Here is a 15011-nt window from a genome sequence, read left to right as displayed (position 1 = left end):
TGAGCTCAGATTTGATGGATGGACCCAAGGGTGAGGTCAGGTGCCCCCAGCGGAGGGAGCACGACGAGCCCAGCAAATGGTGGGGACTGGTGGCTTTCCCGCACCCTCAGAGTCGCTAGAGCAGGCGGCTGAACTAGGTAACCTGGAGGCAATGGGAAGCCGCGGAAAGATTTAAAGGCGGGAAGGGACCGATTTTAGAAAGATACTACAGAGAAACGTGCAAGAGAGACTGAGCAAGAGGCGAGGGAGGTGGGGAGATGAGAAGACTGACTGTGGGTTAAACGAAGCTAAATAATGCAGTCCCCGAGAGAAAGGATGAGAGACAGGACTGGGGCAGTCGTGAGACTAGAGATGGCAAGGAGAGTTTGGATATCAGACATATTGGGAAAGTAGAATTGGCAAAGTTTAGGGATTGATTGGATCTGGAGGATGAGAGAGAAGGTGGGATCATTTGGTGAATGACAAAGGCCACATCTCATATCAGTCAGAATGGACTTTTAGAAAGCAGACAACTGGCTGGTCATCTGGAAGGAGGTAACGTTGGGTCCATTCCTTATACCACATGCCAGGGCAAAGTCCAGCCCTACTCACAGGGTCTCCCATCCTTTTATATTACAAATTTCGTTATCAGTCCATCTTGGAAATATTGTTGGCTAGCCTCCTCATTCACTAACATGCCCTCACATCCAAGAGGGACAAGGCTGAACCGTGTCATCCAGGACCAAGAGAAACAGCCTGATGGACTTAGTCTGTCTTGGAAAACTGAACTATACCTAGCGATATCAAAAACCATCGTTCAGCTTGCCATGGAGAAGACACAGGGAAGAAGGCATTCTGGAAGAGGCAAAGAGAGATTGGATCAGATCACAGGTTTCCAGGTCAGCCTTGGAGAAGAGAAAGGGGCTCCTCTGAACGGGGAAGAAAAGAATCAAAGATGGGTTATGGTCTAGGTTAGGGCTCAGCAAACTTTTTCTATGAAGGGCCAGATGGTAACTATCCTAGACAGAACACATAGTCTGTCGCCTGTTCTTCATTTTTACAATCCTTTAAAACTGTAAAAACCATTCTTAGCTCACAGCCAGGGCTGGATTTGACACAAGGGCTGTAGTTTGCTTACCCCTGTAATAGATTATTTTAAAATTATTCTAGAGAAGTGTTTAAGGAGCTCATTCTTAACCTCTTTTCTCAGTGATGTTACCTGCTGAGGGTGCAGGGGACAATGAGAGGTTGGAGCCTAAACAATGGAGTGAAGATTAGAATATCTGTTGTGAGGAATGATGTAGGAAAAAAATCATAGAATGAATGAAAAGATTGTCAAGCAACACTGAATGACTGATATTGAAAACAAAACAAAATAAGTGACAGAATCAATCCACACAATTGTCTGTGCAGTCTGGGGGCTAAGAAAACAGCTGGATTAATCCAATATTAGGATTGGTCATAAGGATGATTATGAAAGAATGCCAAGGGGGAGGGAATGAGGGCTCTAGTGGCAGAAGGTTGTATTGAGTGACCATGGAGTCCAAGCTGAGTGGGGGAGGGAAAGAAACCAACAAGAAAAACATGGAGACCTGAGGAATCAGAGGTTAGGATGAGGCCATGAAGCCTCAGGTTTCAAGAATTTTTTCGGAAATGTTATAGGCAAACTAAGCATAAAACGCATTATCCTGTTTGTTTTCCATAAACAGAATCATACTATATTCTGTTCTGCTCTTTGCTTTTATTCAGTAAACAACATATCTTTCCACATCTACACATACTGATCTACCCCACTCTTTACCAGCTGTACAGTATTCCACTGTATGTTCTGTGTTCCCCATGATTTATAAAGCTTATCAGTGGACATTTAGGTGGTTTCCAGCATTCGGATTTACCAGAAACCTGGATGAACATTGTCATACAGAATTCCTTGTGCACGTTTTGGCAAATAAATCTAAAGGATGAGTTCCCATACATGGAATTACGGGATCTAAAAGTCACATGCATTTTAAATTTTGTCAGCTATTGCCAAATTATCCTGCAAAGAGTCTGCACCAATTTCCACTCTCACAAACAGTGGGGGTTGGCGTTCATTTTCCCACAATCTCATGAACGCTGGATGTCATCAAACTTTTTCATCTTTGCCAATCTGATAAGTGAAATCAGTGATGCCCACGTTTTTGTTTGGACTTTTTAATTATAAGTGAAGTTGTTTTTCCTATCTTCATTAGCTACTTGTATTTCCTTTTCTGCAAACTGGCTATTTTTACCCTTTCCTCTGTTTCTGTTGGGTTGTTTATCTCTTTCTTACTGATATATGAGTTTTTTGAACATTAAGGAAAATAGCCCTTTTTCAAATGTTTTGCAAATATTTTCCTATTTGCCTTTTGTCTTTCGTAATGGAACTTTGTGCACTGCAAAATATTATATGTTTTACGTATTCAAATTAATCCTTCCTTTTTCTTTAAATCTTCTCTTTTTTGTGCCTTCCATCCTCCAAGATGATTTTTTAAATCCCCTTTATGCACTTCCAATACATTTATTGTTAGGTTAAATCTGAGATCTGTCTGAAATGCATTCTGATCAAAGGGAAAAAAAAAAAAGGAAATCCAGCCAGTCTTTTTTTTTTCCAAATGGCTAGCAAGTTTTCCTCAATCATTTATTGAAGGATCAATAATCCTTCCTGATTTAAACGGTTAATTTTATCAAATATTATATTCCTCCATAAAGTAGGCTTTATATTAGGACTCTTATTCTGTTCTGTAATCTATCTGTATCCTGCGTCAGGACCTGCCAAACTGTTTTAATTACTGCAGTTTTATGTTGTGCTTTTGCATCTGGAAGAGATTTTCTATATCACTGACCCTACTTTCCCATGGTTTAAAGAAGAGATTGTTGGAGAAAAATTAAGAATGGTACCCTGAAAACTGCAAAAGAAACCAGATAAATTCTGACCTCATGCTCCTGGACCTGAGAGACCAGACTAGAACTAAGGATTGCTAGGGAAATGGCATTGTCAGAAAGAAGGCAGATTTCAGGAAGATGAGCAAATGGAGGCTTTTTTTTTTTTGGCAAAGAACATGGTACTGAATGAATTGAGAGCATGGGGGCAGGGCAAGAAAGAAGAAGGGAAAAAGGGAGGAAGGGAAGGAGAAAGGGACAGATGCAGAGGGAGAGAGGAAGAAAATTATCTGACAAGAGACAGAAGAGATGAGGTTACGAGGTGAAATACAGAAAGCCGGGAGAAGTTGTCATGACCATAAAGAGGAGACAGGTTAAGAGGCAGCAGAGTTTACTTTAAAATTTTGAAAACCTGTACTGAACATCAGAGGGCTTCACCTCTCTGGTTCTTTAATAAGAAAATGGGTAGAATTATAGCTGGCCTGTCTTTAGCAGGACAGAGTGAAATGGCAGATGTGAACGTTGTTTTAGCACTAACTATAGAAATGAAGGTTATAGGAGTTCAGAGTGCTGGTATGGACAGTGTTGGATATTTGACTTATATTACCCAACTTACCCTTTAAGATTTAATATGAATTTTTGAATAGGTAATACATGTACATGATTCAAGAGCCAAACTCATATAAGAAGTTACACACAGAACTATTACTCCTCCCTCTGCCCACTCCACCCACCCCATTTCTTTTTTTTTTAATATAAATTTATTTATTTATTTTTGGCTGTGTTGGGTTTTCATTGCTGCACATGGGCTTTCTCTAATTGCGGCAAGCAGGGGCTACTCTTTGTTGCGGTGTGCTGGCTTCTCATTGCAGTGGCTTCTCTTGTTGCGGAGCACTGGCTCTAGGCGCAAGGGCTTCAGTAGTTGCAGCACGTGGGCTCAGTAGTTGTGGTTCACAGGCTCTAGAGCGCAGGCTCAGTAGTTGTGGTGCACGGGCTTAGTTGCTCTGCAGCATGTGGATCTTCCTGGACCAGGGCTGGAACCCGTGTCCCCTGCACTGGCAGGCGGATTCTCAACCACTGCAACACCAGGGAAGCCCCCACCCCATTTCTTAATCTACCCCCATCTCTAAGGATTCATTCATTTATTATACGGTCTTCAAGTGTTTATTTATTTGCAAATACTAATATTCACATATTTCCCTACCTTCTCCCCTTTTCTTACACGAAAGGAAATATACTAGATACCTTGCTTTTTATCATGTAATATGTCCTAGAAAATATTCCATATCAGTACTTAGAGACCTTTCTCATTCTTTTTTTTTTAAAGCTGGTGTGCATGTAACATAATTTATTTAAAGTGTCCCCTGTTGATGAGCATTTGAGTTGCTCCTAATCATTTGTTACTGCAAAAGCTGCAGCAATTAATCACCCTGCACCTATGTCATTTTTAAAGATGTGTGCAGGTATATCTGTTGGATATATCCTTAAATTGAGACTTTGGGTTGGGTTAAAGCATTACTGCTTCTGCAGTTTTGTAGGTATTGCCAGATTCCCCTCAGGAGGGCTGTATCATTTTGCACTTCCATCTGCCATGTATGATGGTGCCTATTTCCCCACAGGTTAGCCAACACAACGTGTTGCACCAAACTTTTGATTCTTGCAAATCTCATGGGGAGAAATGGCATTTCGGTAGAGTTTTCTCCATTTTTTGAAAATTTTGCACTTCTTCTAATTTCTTTAACACATTAATAATAGTTTAATAACAGTTATTTTAAAGTTTGTGTCTGCTAAATCCAATATTTGGATCATTCTGTCATCTGCTTCTATTGGTTGTTTATTCTCTTGTCGGTCACATTTCTGCATGTCTAGTAATTTTGCATTGTATGCCAGTATTTGTGCATAAAGAAAGAGGCTCTAGGCCTTCCACGATGGGGCCATGCTTTGTTCCAGAGTGTCTATTCCAGTAAATAATAATAATAATAATAATAATAAAGCATTGCCCCATCATGGAAGAGGTTGATCATCTCATATCAGTTTTCCTAAGCAGATGTTACTCCTTCCAATAGACTCCTTTTCAATAGAAAGGAACTTTATTTCAGTAAAGTTTTCTTGAATTTTAGTTTTAAATACTTGTTCTGTTCCTTTATTTCCGTTTTCTTCCTCAGGGACTCCGATTTTACCTATGTTGGACATACACACCTGAGAAACAGGCACTAGGTGTTTTAGTTAGATTGTTTTTAGTTTTTTTATTACATTTCTCTCCAAAAGGTATCTTGGGAGTTTCTTTCTTATAGGGAGATGATGACAGCCTAGTTCCAGTCTTTTCACTTTTCCACCTCACAAAACCCTGTAGGAACAATATAGAACTAGGCATAGAGAAAATCTACAAACTCTAAAATATGTAACGGTGGGCCAGACCACCCTAAACCAGCAGAATGAGTATGGAAAGCCACAACTGGGAGATCAGCATGGCTGGAACAGTGGGGTGCTTATACTCTGTTCAGTTTTTGTTTTACAAAACTCACGACACTTGATCATTTCCTAATATTCCTCCCTCCCTTGCTGCCCCCTAGGCTGCAGGCTGGTGTTCTGTTTGTTCATTTGTTTGCTTTTTGGCCATGCTGTGTGGCATGTGGGATCTTAGTTCCCCAACCAGGGATCAAACCTGTGCCCCCTGCACTAGAAGCTCAGAGTCTTTACCACTGGACCACCAGGGAAGTCCCCTGTTTGTTTTTTGAGGCATGGATTAACAGACAGTAGTCATCGTTTTATTGAAAACACTTGTCCAAAAAAATCACTCAGAAGGCTCAGAAGAATTCAGAAAACTTTTAACAAATTTCAAACACACGCAAGATAGAATCCCTTTGAGTAGGGGAAGTGGAGCGTTGATCTGACACTCAAGAGCCTCATCAAAAGTAGCAGAGACTGGTGGAGGCGGGGGAGCCATATGCACCGACACGTGTGCACTCACACAGCTTGATGAAGGGCAGGGCACAGACTATCTCGGTCTAGATAACTGTTTCTTCCTTCAGCAGCGTCTCCCTCTGTATGGAGCTCAGTTCTCCTCCCAAACTCTCCACGTTTTCCAGGTGCGAGATCTCTTGGGTCTCCTCAGTACTCTGGGAAATGGGCAACAAATGACAGCTAAGGCAGGCTGTTTCTTGAACGAGGCAGATGGCACCTGGGTGACAGCAAAAGTTTGGGTCAGGTGAGACAGAGTGTCAAGCTCAGTGCCTGCCCTAGAAGTTGGAAACTCCCTCCTCTGACCTGACTCCCTCTGGTCTGCACCTGCCCTCCTAGTTCTCCCCTCCAATAAAAGGACAAGGCATACAAATAGATGGATAAGCTCATGGAACCGTGGCCAGTGCTGGAAGGCATCTTAGCAATTGTCTAACCATTAATAGGTAAGGAAACAAGGTTTCAGAGAAGAAGGTCAAACACAAAGCCCAGACCTCTTCATGGGCAACTCACTCAAGACCCTCAGTAAGTGAAAGAAAGGAAGAAGAGAATCAATGTTCGTAAGAACAAATGGAGATGTCTTGAGTGGATAATAAATGCTGTATTATGGCTAAGACTAAGATAAAAGACAACTATTTTCAGCTTTATAGCAGACTAGCTACTCTCCCACTAAACACAACAAAAATTCTAAATATTTCTTCAAAAACCTATTATTCATAAATGCATCATCAAGCTGACATCAGAGTAAGACATTCTTAGACGCCAAAACCATAGTGACAACAGGAATCTGAAGGGTTAAGCAACCACATAATTAGCCTTCACCTTGGAGACATGCGCTCAACCCAGGTGACCCTGAGTTTCCATTCTGTTGGCCGTTCGTGACACGGATAAATAAAAGGAAAGCCCAGGTCCTGCTCACAGTGGGGAAATCTAATAAGAGTCGGCCACGTGAAACTGGAACTGCAAAGTTACCTGCATTGACTGAGATTTCACAAACACAGGCTAGCTGTTATGTGGGTCTGTAGCTGAACTAACAATACCTAAGTATTTTGGTTGTGATCCTAGGGTAGTTCTGCACCCAAGCACTGGGCAGAAGCAAATGCAAATCCTTTTTTGAGGAAACACTTTAAATACAGGCCTCAAATAACTTCCAACAACGACAACAAAAAAATATTCCAAGGAAAATGAGTTCACAGTCAAAATCCACAGACCATACCAAGAAACAAGGCACCACAGCAAGAGCCTATAGAAACATCTGTAGAAACAGCAGCAAATAATTCAGTTGTTAAACTTATAAGACACAGAATATAAAATAAGTATGTTTAACATGTATAATAAAAATATATTCAGAGAACAGATTTTAAATATGAGGAAAAAAAGCATAAAAATAACAAGATTTACAGGAAAATACAACTTCTAGTTATAAAATAGATTAACTGAAATAAAAATTTAATGGCTAGGTTAAATAGATCAGACACAGCTAAAAAGTGAATGGGTAGGGACTTCCCTGGTGGTCCAGTGGTAAAGAATCCACCTTGCAATGCAGGGGACGCGGGTTTGATCCCCGCTCAGGGAACTAAGATCCCACATGCTGTGGGGCAACCAAGCCCGCATGCCACAACTACTGAGCTCGCGTGCCTCAACTAGAGCCTGCGTGCCGCAAACCACAGAGACCATAGAGCCCACACGCCCTGGAGCCTGTGTGCTACAACTAGAGAAGAGAAAACCCACATGCCACAACTAGAGAGAAGCCCACATGCCACAACTAAGACCCAATGCAGCCAAAAATACATTTAAAAAAATAATGATAATAATAAATAAATCTTTTTTAAAAAAGCGAATGGGTAAAATTGAAGATACATCTATATAAGTTATTCAGAATGCAGCCCAGAAAGACAAAGACAGAAAATATGAAAGAGAAATTAAGACACGCAGGATAGAGTAACAAGGTCTAACAGAAATCTTCCTGGAGTTCCACAAAGGACAAAGAGAAAGGGAAAGAAACTGGGGAGGAGATAAAAATGTTTTAGAAATGCTGAAAGATATCACTCCTCAGCTTCAGTTCACACATCAAATCATAACACAAACATCCATACCCTGCAAAATACCAAAAAAATTCTCAGAGAAAAAAAAGTTGCCTCAAAAAGAATGATATTTTTAAAGAGAGCCAACTTCTCAACAATAAGAACAGAAGTGGGAAAGTAATAGAATAATATCTTGAATGCTGAGAGAATAACTGTTAACTTCAAAATGTATATTCAGGGCTTCCCTGGTGGCGCAGTGGTTGAGAATCTGCCTGCCAATGCAGGGGACACGGGTTCGAGCCCTGGTCTGGGAAGATCCCACATGCTGCGGAGCAACTAGGCCCGTGAGCCACAACTACTGAGCCTGCGCGACTGGAGCCTGTGCTCCGCAACAAGAGAGGCTGCGATAGTGAGAGGCCCGTGCACTGCGATGAAGAGTGGCCCCCGCTTGCCACAACTAGAGAAAGCCCTCGTACAGAAACGAAGACCCAACACAGCCAAAAATAAATAAATAAATAAATAAAAATTTTTAAAAAAATGTATATTCAGCAAAACTAACTTTAATAAACAAAAATGAAAGATAATTTCATACAAACAAAATATGAGATAGTGTATCTCTAACTGACCCTCATTTAAAAAGCTAAAAGAAAAAAATGATATAAATGAACTTATTTACAAAACAGAAACAGACTCACAGACATAGAAAACAAACTTATGGTTACCAGGAGGGAAGGGTTGAGGGAGGGATAGTTAGGGAGTTTGGGACTGACAGGTACACACTGCTATATCTAAAATGGATAACCAACAAGGACCTACTGTGTAGCACAGGGAACTCTGCTCAGTATTATGTAACAACCTAAATGGGAAAAGAATTTGTAAAAGAATAGATACATGTATAAATGAAGCACTTTGCTGTACACCTGAAACACAACATTGTTAATCAACTATACTCCAATATAAAATAAAAAGTTTAAAAAAAATCATTATAAAGGATGTACTTCAGGATAATGATCTTAGATAGAAGGTCTGAGGTTTGATGAGCAGCTAAATGGGTAAATATGTGGGTAAATTTAAACAAGTATTAAATGCATAAAATAATAATAATAATAATGTATAGAATTTAAAAAAAAACAGAAGAAACCAAAACACTGGACAAAATAGCATATAAGTTGGGGGGGAGGGTCCTTGAATTATTTATGAAGAGAATAAATATGCTGATTAACTAAGCATGTTAAAATGTCAGGAGTAACTATGACACAAATGAAAACAGACCATATAATTTCCAAACTAACGAGGGAGGAAATGTAATGAGAATTATATACATAAAATTCAGTCAACCCAAAGCAAGGCAAGTGAGGTAGGGGGTGGGGAGCAGAAAAAACTGAAAGCACAAACTAAGGTGGTAGAAAAAACACAAATATATCAGTAGTCACAATAAATGTAAATCAACTAAATGCTCCAGATAAAAGACAAAGGTTATAATAAGACTAGATGAAAAAATCCAATCATAAGCTATCTATAAGAGACATCCAAAACGTGAAGACAGAGACAGGTTTAAAGTAAAAGACATAACAGGCAAATAATAACCTAAAGAATGTAGAGGTAGTTATAGTAATATCAGATAAAACAAAAAGCATTATAAGAAATAAAAAGTATCATAGCATGATGATAAAAAGTTCAATCCACTAGTAAAATATAGCAATTCTAAATCAAGGTTTAAACAAGAGAATAAAAAAGCTTGATGTAATATTTATAGATAAAAGGTTGCATTCAACATGAGATGTGAAAATGGACCTCAGACTAGGCTATAAAGCAAGTCAATAAATCTGAAAATGTTAGGACTATGTAAACCATGATCTCTCATCAAATTGAAACTAAGTTAAAATCATTATCACCAAGATACAATAAAAATTCTATGCTTAGAAATTTAAAAGTATACTTTTAAATAATTCATGAATCAAAGAAAAAATCATAAGGGGAACAAGAAAATATCTGAAATCGAACAACAACAAAAGATATTACGTATCAAAATGAGAGCTGCAAATAAAGATGCAATTCTTAGAGGGCAATTGAAGCTTTAAATGCCTACTTAGAAAAGAAGAAATAATCACTGAGCTTAGATCCTGATTTAGGAAGCTGAAAAAGGAACAGCAGAATAAACACAAAAAAAGTAGTAGGGAGGGAAGTTCAAAATAAGAAGCAAAAAGTAATTAAATAGAAAACAAACAAGGTTTGTTTTCAAGAAAGCTAAAAAGCTGGTTCTTTGAAAACACTAAAAAAACCTGATAAACCTCTGACAAACATAGTAATGAAAAAAGAGAAAATTAGGTGTGAAAAAAGTACATAACTATAGGGACTTCCCTGGTGGCGCAGTGGTTAAGAATCCACCTGCCAATGCAGGGGACAAGGGTTCGAGCCCTGGTCCGGGAAGATCCCACATGCCATGGAGCAACTGAGCCTGTGCGCCACAACTACTGAGCCTGCGCACTAGAGCCCGCGAGCCACAACTACTGAAGCCCGCGTGCTGCAACTACTGAAGCTCGCGCACCTAGACCCCGTGCTCCACAACAAGAGAAGCCACCACAATGAGAAGCCCACGCACCACAACGAAGAGTAACCCCCCTCACCGCAACTAGAGAAAGCCCGCGCACAGCAACGAAGACCCAACGCAGCCAAAAAAAAAAAAAAAAATTAAACAAAAAAGTACATAACTACAGATGCAACACAAATTAAAAGTTAAAACAGAAAAGATTTTGAGTAATTTTATGTCAATAAAATTTAAAACTTAGATAAAATGTATAAATTTAGAGAAATATATAAATTACCAAAACTGACTCAAGAAGAAATAAAATATCTGAATAGTCCTATAATCATGAAAGAAACTCAGTCATAAACTTAAAATTCTCCCATAGAGAAATGCCATGCTTCTATAGGAAAGCTTAGTTATACAATTAAATACTCAAGGTGGTAAAAATGAATGAAGCTTAGTTCCTCATATTAACATGGAGGAATCTCAAGATTATGCTGATCAAACATAGCAAACTCCAGAAGAAAAAATACAGTTTGATTATATTCATATGAAGTTTTAAAGCATGCAAAACTAAATAATACATTGTTTCAGGATATATATGTGTAGTAAACATGATTGGCATAAATTTCTGAAGAATTGAATCCAGAGGGGAGAGAAGAGGAAGAGACCAGGAACAGCCACATGGTAGAGGGGGGAAGACTTCAAAGATATTGAATACTTAATGTTCTAACATGTTTCATTAATTTTCACAAACCCATTTTTTTCACATTTTAAAATCTCTGAAATGAGGATGTACCTTACAAGCTCTAGCACCTTAGAATTATACTCGGTATCAATTTTTCTTTCTCAGTGGTACATAAAATAAGGATGTAACTTATAAATGATGGATTCGACAAAATGTGGCTAGTTCTTAAACTATTATGGTGGAAATATGGGTGTACAGTTTATTTATAATTACTTGTATCTTACAGATATATTATAAACATTCTTTGTTATATATTCAATGTATAATAAAATCAAGTTAAAATAGGTTCTGATCATGGGTCAGGTTAAAATAGTGGGAAGAGGATTAGGAGTAGGGACAAAATTAGATGAGATTAAGAATTTCGATGATGACAGTTGGTAAAGAAAAAGCGACTGAGTGAGGAATAAGATCACAGATTTCAAGATAAAGAGACAGGAATAGAAAGCCTTAGGAACAGGGATGGTGGTAAGGGAGAGTGTGAAAGTGTGCAAGTTTGGTTCTGAAGTCAAGGAGCGTAAGAATGGGGAGGACGAGGGTGGGGGACAGGGCTGAGGCCCTAGAGCAGTGCTGTCAGTAGAACCTTCTGCATCCGCACCATCCAATGTGGAAGCCACTAGGCACATAATAACGTGGTTTTTGAACATGTGAAGTGTGGCTGGCGTGACTGAGGAACTCAATTTCTAACTTGATTTCATTTTAATGAAAGTTAAATAGCCACAAGTGACTACGGTTTTGAACAGCACAGCTCTGGAGCGTCCACAGCTCCTGAATCCAGACAGAGGGCAGGGAGAGGGCATCAGCCCTGGGACACTCACCTGCCACTAGGAACAGAAGGATGCTAAAGCCCAGGACGTAGTAAGGCCACTGCACGGAGGACTGCGGGGGGCTGGGCTTCATCCGCAGGCTCCGGATCTCCAGGGCGTGCAGCAACAAGGCCAGGAAGGCACAGGCCCCTGCGGGTCACAGGGCGGCAGCCTTGCTCTCCTCCCGTGGCTCCCACCTCCACTCCAGCCTTCCTGCACCTGCGTAGCTCCTGCCCACACCCCTTGCCCCTTCAGAGCCAATAACCTCCACCCCACATGCCTGTCTCGCCCTCCTTCCCAACTCATCTCAAAGCCCGTGTGCCTCACCTCCCAGGGGCCCCATGATGAGAAATCCCTTTCCCGGGTACCCTCTGTGCCTGTGCTCTTGGCTGACTCCAGATGGGGACCCCTGGGTGTGACGCTTTGGACGAAACTCAACCTGATTTTCCCACTGTGAGCGTTCCACCTCCTCCATCTGATGGGAGCCTCCCAGGGTAGGGCCTTGGTCAGCCTTTTAAAGTCAAAAGGTTCCAGAGGGCAGAGATGATCTCTTCCATTCGTTCATCCAAGAAACATTTGTATTTCATTTATATTCTATATTTCAATTATATTATAACCCTGTACCAGATGCCATGACAGTTGCTGGGATAGAGATTATGGGAAAAAGACCCCCAGACAGATGACACCAAGCCAAGGCTGTGAGGACTGTGCCCGCTGGGAGTGCAGAGCTAGGATGAGCTCCAAAGTGGGGGGATCACAAACCCTGAGGGGGCGGGCTGGGGTGGGCTACTTCACTGAGAGGGCAGCGGAGGAGAGGGGCCCTAAAAATCCCCTCTCCAGAGACCACCCCCCCCTCCATCTCCGGCCGTCTCCCCAGATCCCCCACCCACACGGCTGGGGCCCCCTGCTGCTCCCCACCTGTGAGGAAGCTGATGAAGCCTGACACAAGATTGTGCTTCCGGGTCCTCGGAAAGAGCCGAGACGCAAAGGACACCATGACGACGGTGGTGAGGAAAGACAAGATGACGGCGGACAGCAGGAAAACACGGCCGACGATGATGTAAACTGCAGGGGAGGGAGGGAGGGCGGGCTGGCGCCGGGCACCCTGGCCCAGAGGGCAGAGCCCTGCAGAGCCTGGGCAGGGGTGGCCCCGGACCCTGGTCGCCATCAGGTCCCAAAGCGTGGCCTGGGACCAAGGCTCCGACCCGGCAGCTTTGCCCCCAAGCATGCCCTGGGCCCACCATCTTGTTCCCCATGACATGAAAAAAAAATTAGATGGGCAATTTCAGACACTGAAATTATTAACCAATTCTTAACAAATACTGTTATGTGAATCTGGTTGTATCAAAGCGTATGGGAAAACCATGTATTGTTTGGGAAAAAACGGTGGCTTTAATAAACAACATAAAATGAAACTGTCGTGATAAAATTTGTTGCACGTGGAAATGTGAAGAATTGCATCTGCATCGGTCACACTGAAATAAGTCACTGGTGGAAAATCAGAACTTTGTGAGGTCAGGATATTCTGAACTCTGCAAGGGAGTCCCTCACACCCCTATTTAATTATCCACATTACTAGGAGTAGTGAAACAGACCGAGGATCGAGGGGAATTCATTCTCCTACTGTTGGCATGATTCAGACCTTGTTAAGGTGAGTTTGTATGACCTCCTGAGTGTGCAGAGGTGAGCGGCTGGGGGAGGGACAAAGGTGTTGAAGACCCAGATACTCTAGAACCTACCCTGGGGTTAAACCAGTGGTTCTCTAGTAAGGGTAGTACTGCCCCCACAGGGGATGTCCGGCAATCCCAGGAGGTAACGGTGGGCATCACAACTAAGGGGGGGGCGCTAATGGACTCTAGTGGGGAGAAGAGGGCAGGGGCGAATTCAGTTCTGTCCTAGCTGGCCCCACCAGTCCTCTGTCACCCCCCAACGCCCACGCTGGCCCCGTCTCCCTCGCCCCCATCCCCACCCCCATCCCCCCTACCGGGTAAGGGTCGAGGCTTCCAGCACTTGATATGGAAGCAGTTCTCAAACAGGCCACTGAAAAACACTTCCTGGGACTCCTCGTTCACCAGACGAACCCAGAAGGGGAAGATGGAGACCAGCAGTATAAGCAGGTAGCCCAGAGAGGTCAAGGCAGGGGCTATGGCCCAGGTGAACCCCTTCATGTCTTTGTCCTCTAATGTCAGCATCACCTGTGGAGGGGAACAATGAAGGGGGTGTCTCATGCGGCACGGGGTGAAGATGATGCCCGTGGACATGTTAGCACACGTGAGGCTCGGGAAATGTTAGCACACGTGAGGCTCGAGAAATGTTGATTTCTGTGCCTTGATTAACCTTACAGCCTTACAGACCTCTTCAGTAGGCCTAAACAATGCATAAAACTTTTTCTGCCACTAATTCACTGGGCAATCTTGAGCGTGTGGGGTCCCTTCTTTGAGCCTCAATTTCCACCTCTGTAAAATTTCCACCTCTCCCAGCTCTAAAGTTCTAACCTCTCAGTTCTGTGGACACCCACCCACTGGCCACAGAAGAACCTCTCCAGTCAGCTGTCAGCTACTATGTGCCTTTTGAGATTTCAGAATGAGGACCAGGGCAGAGATTAAAACCAGGGCCTGAAGTGCCTTTACTCAGTGACTGGCCTTCTTGCCTCAGGACCTGGGGTGTAGATGGACAGGGGTCCACCTGGCCTGGAGGAGCCCTCTGCTGAAAAATGAGCAGAAAATATGCACACAGAAAGTTTTAAAAATAGTTTTAGAGTTTCACAGACCCTCCTGAAGCCCTAGGTACCCTCTAGGCCTGGAGGTCAAGACTCTCAGTTAAGGATCACTCATAACTTCTCCATCACCACCAGCTGTCATTAAGGATGTCTTCTTGGAAGGAGTACCTGCGATGTGGAAGCTAAGTGCCGACAGCTGGATTTGGTTCTGGAAGCCCGTGACCATGTCCCAGCTTTATCACTTGCTGGCTGGGTAACCTCGGGGAACTGGCTAAAACTCTCAGGACCTTGGGTCCCCATTTGGAAAAAAGAGGAAATAACACCTGCCTAGTAAGGTCCTTGCGAGGGCCAA

The 15011-nt window shown here is 42.2% G+C and overlaps 1 protein-coding gene across 5 annotated transcripts in view; it reads right to left on the bottom strand.

Annotated features, from left to right (window-relative positions):
• Positions 1-5626: 5626 nt before the first annotated feature.
• The window catches only part of TMEM225B (transmembrane protein 225B), a 45869-nt gene continuing 36484 nt past the window's right edge, over positions 5627-15011 (bottom strand). For all 5 annotated transcript variants that reach the window (XM_057528931.1, XM_057528930.1, XM_057528932.1 and 2 more), the window contains 4 exons: positions 13925-14135; positions 12859-13005; positions 11953-12090; positions 5627-6061 (listed from right to left, as the gene is read on the bottom strand). In XM_057528931.1, the coding sequence (XP_057384914.1) occupies positions 5889-6061; positions 11953-12090; positions 12859-13005; positions 13925-14135 (669 nt within the window). In that variant the 3' untranslated portion in view covers positions 5627-5888. The remainder of the gene's footprint in view (positions 6062-11952; positions 12091-12858; positions 13006-13924; positions 14136-15011) is intronic.

Source organism: Balaenoptera acutorostrata, chromosome 15 (genome assembly GCF_949987535.1).
Source record: "Balaenoptera acutorostrata chromosome 15, mBalAcu1.1, whole genome shotgun sequence".
NCBI classification, from domain to species: Eukaryota; Metazoa; Chordata; class Mammalia; order Artiodactyla; family Balaenopteridae; genus Balaenoptera; species Balaenoptera acutorostrata.
This window is presented reverse-complemented; position numbering and strand designations above follow the sequence as displayed.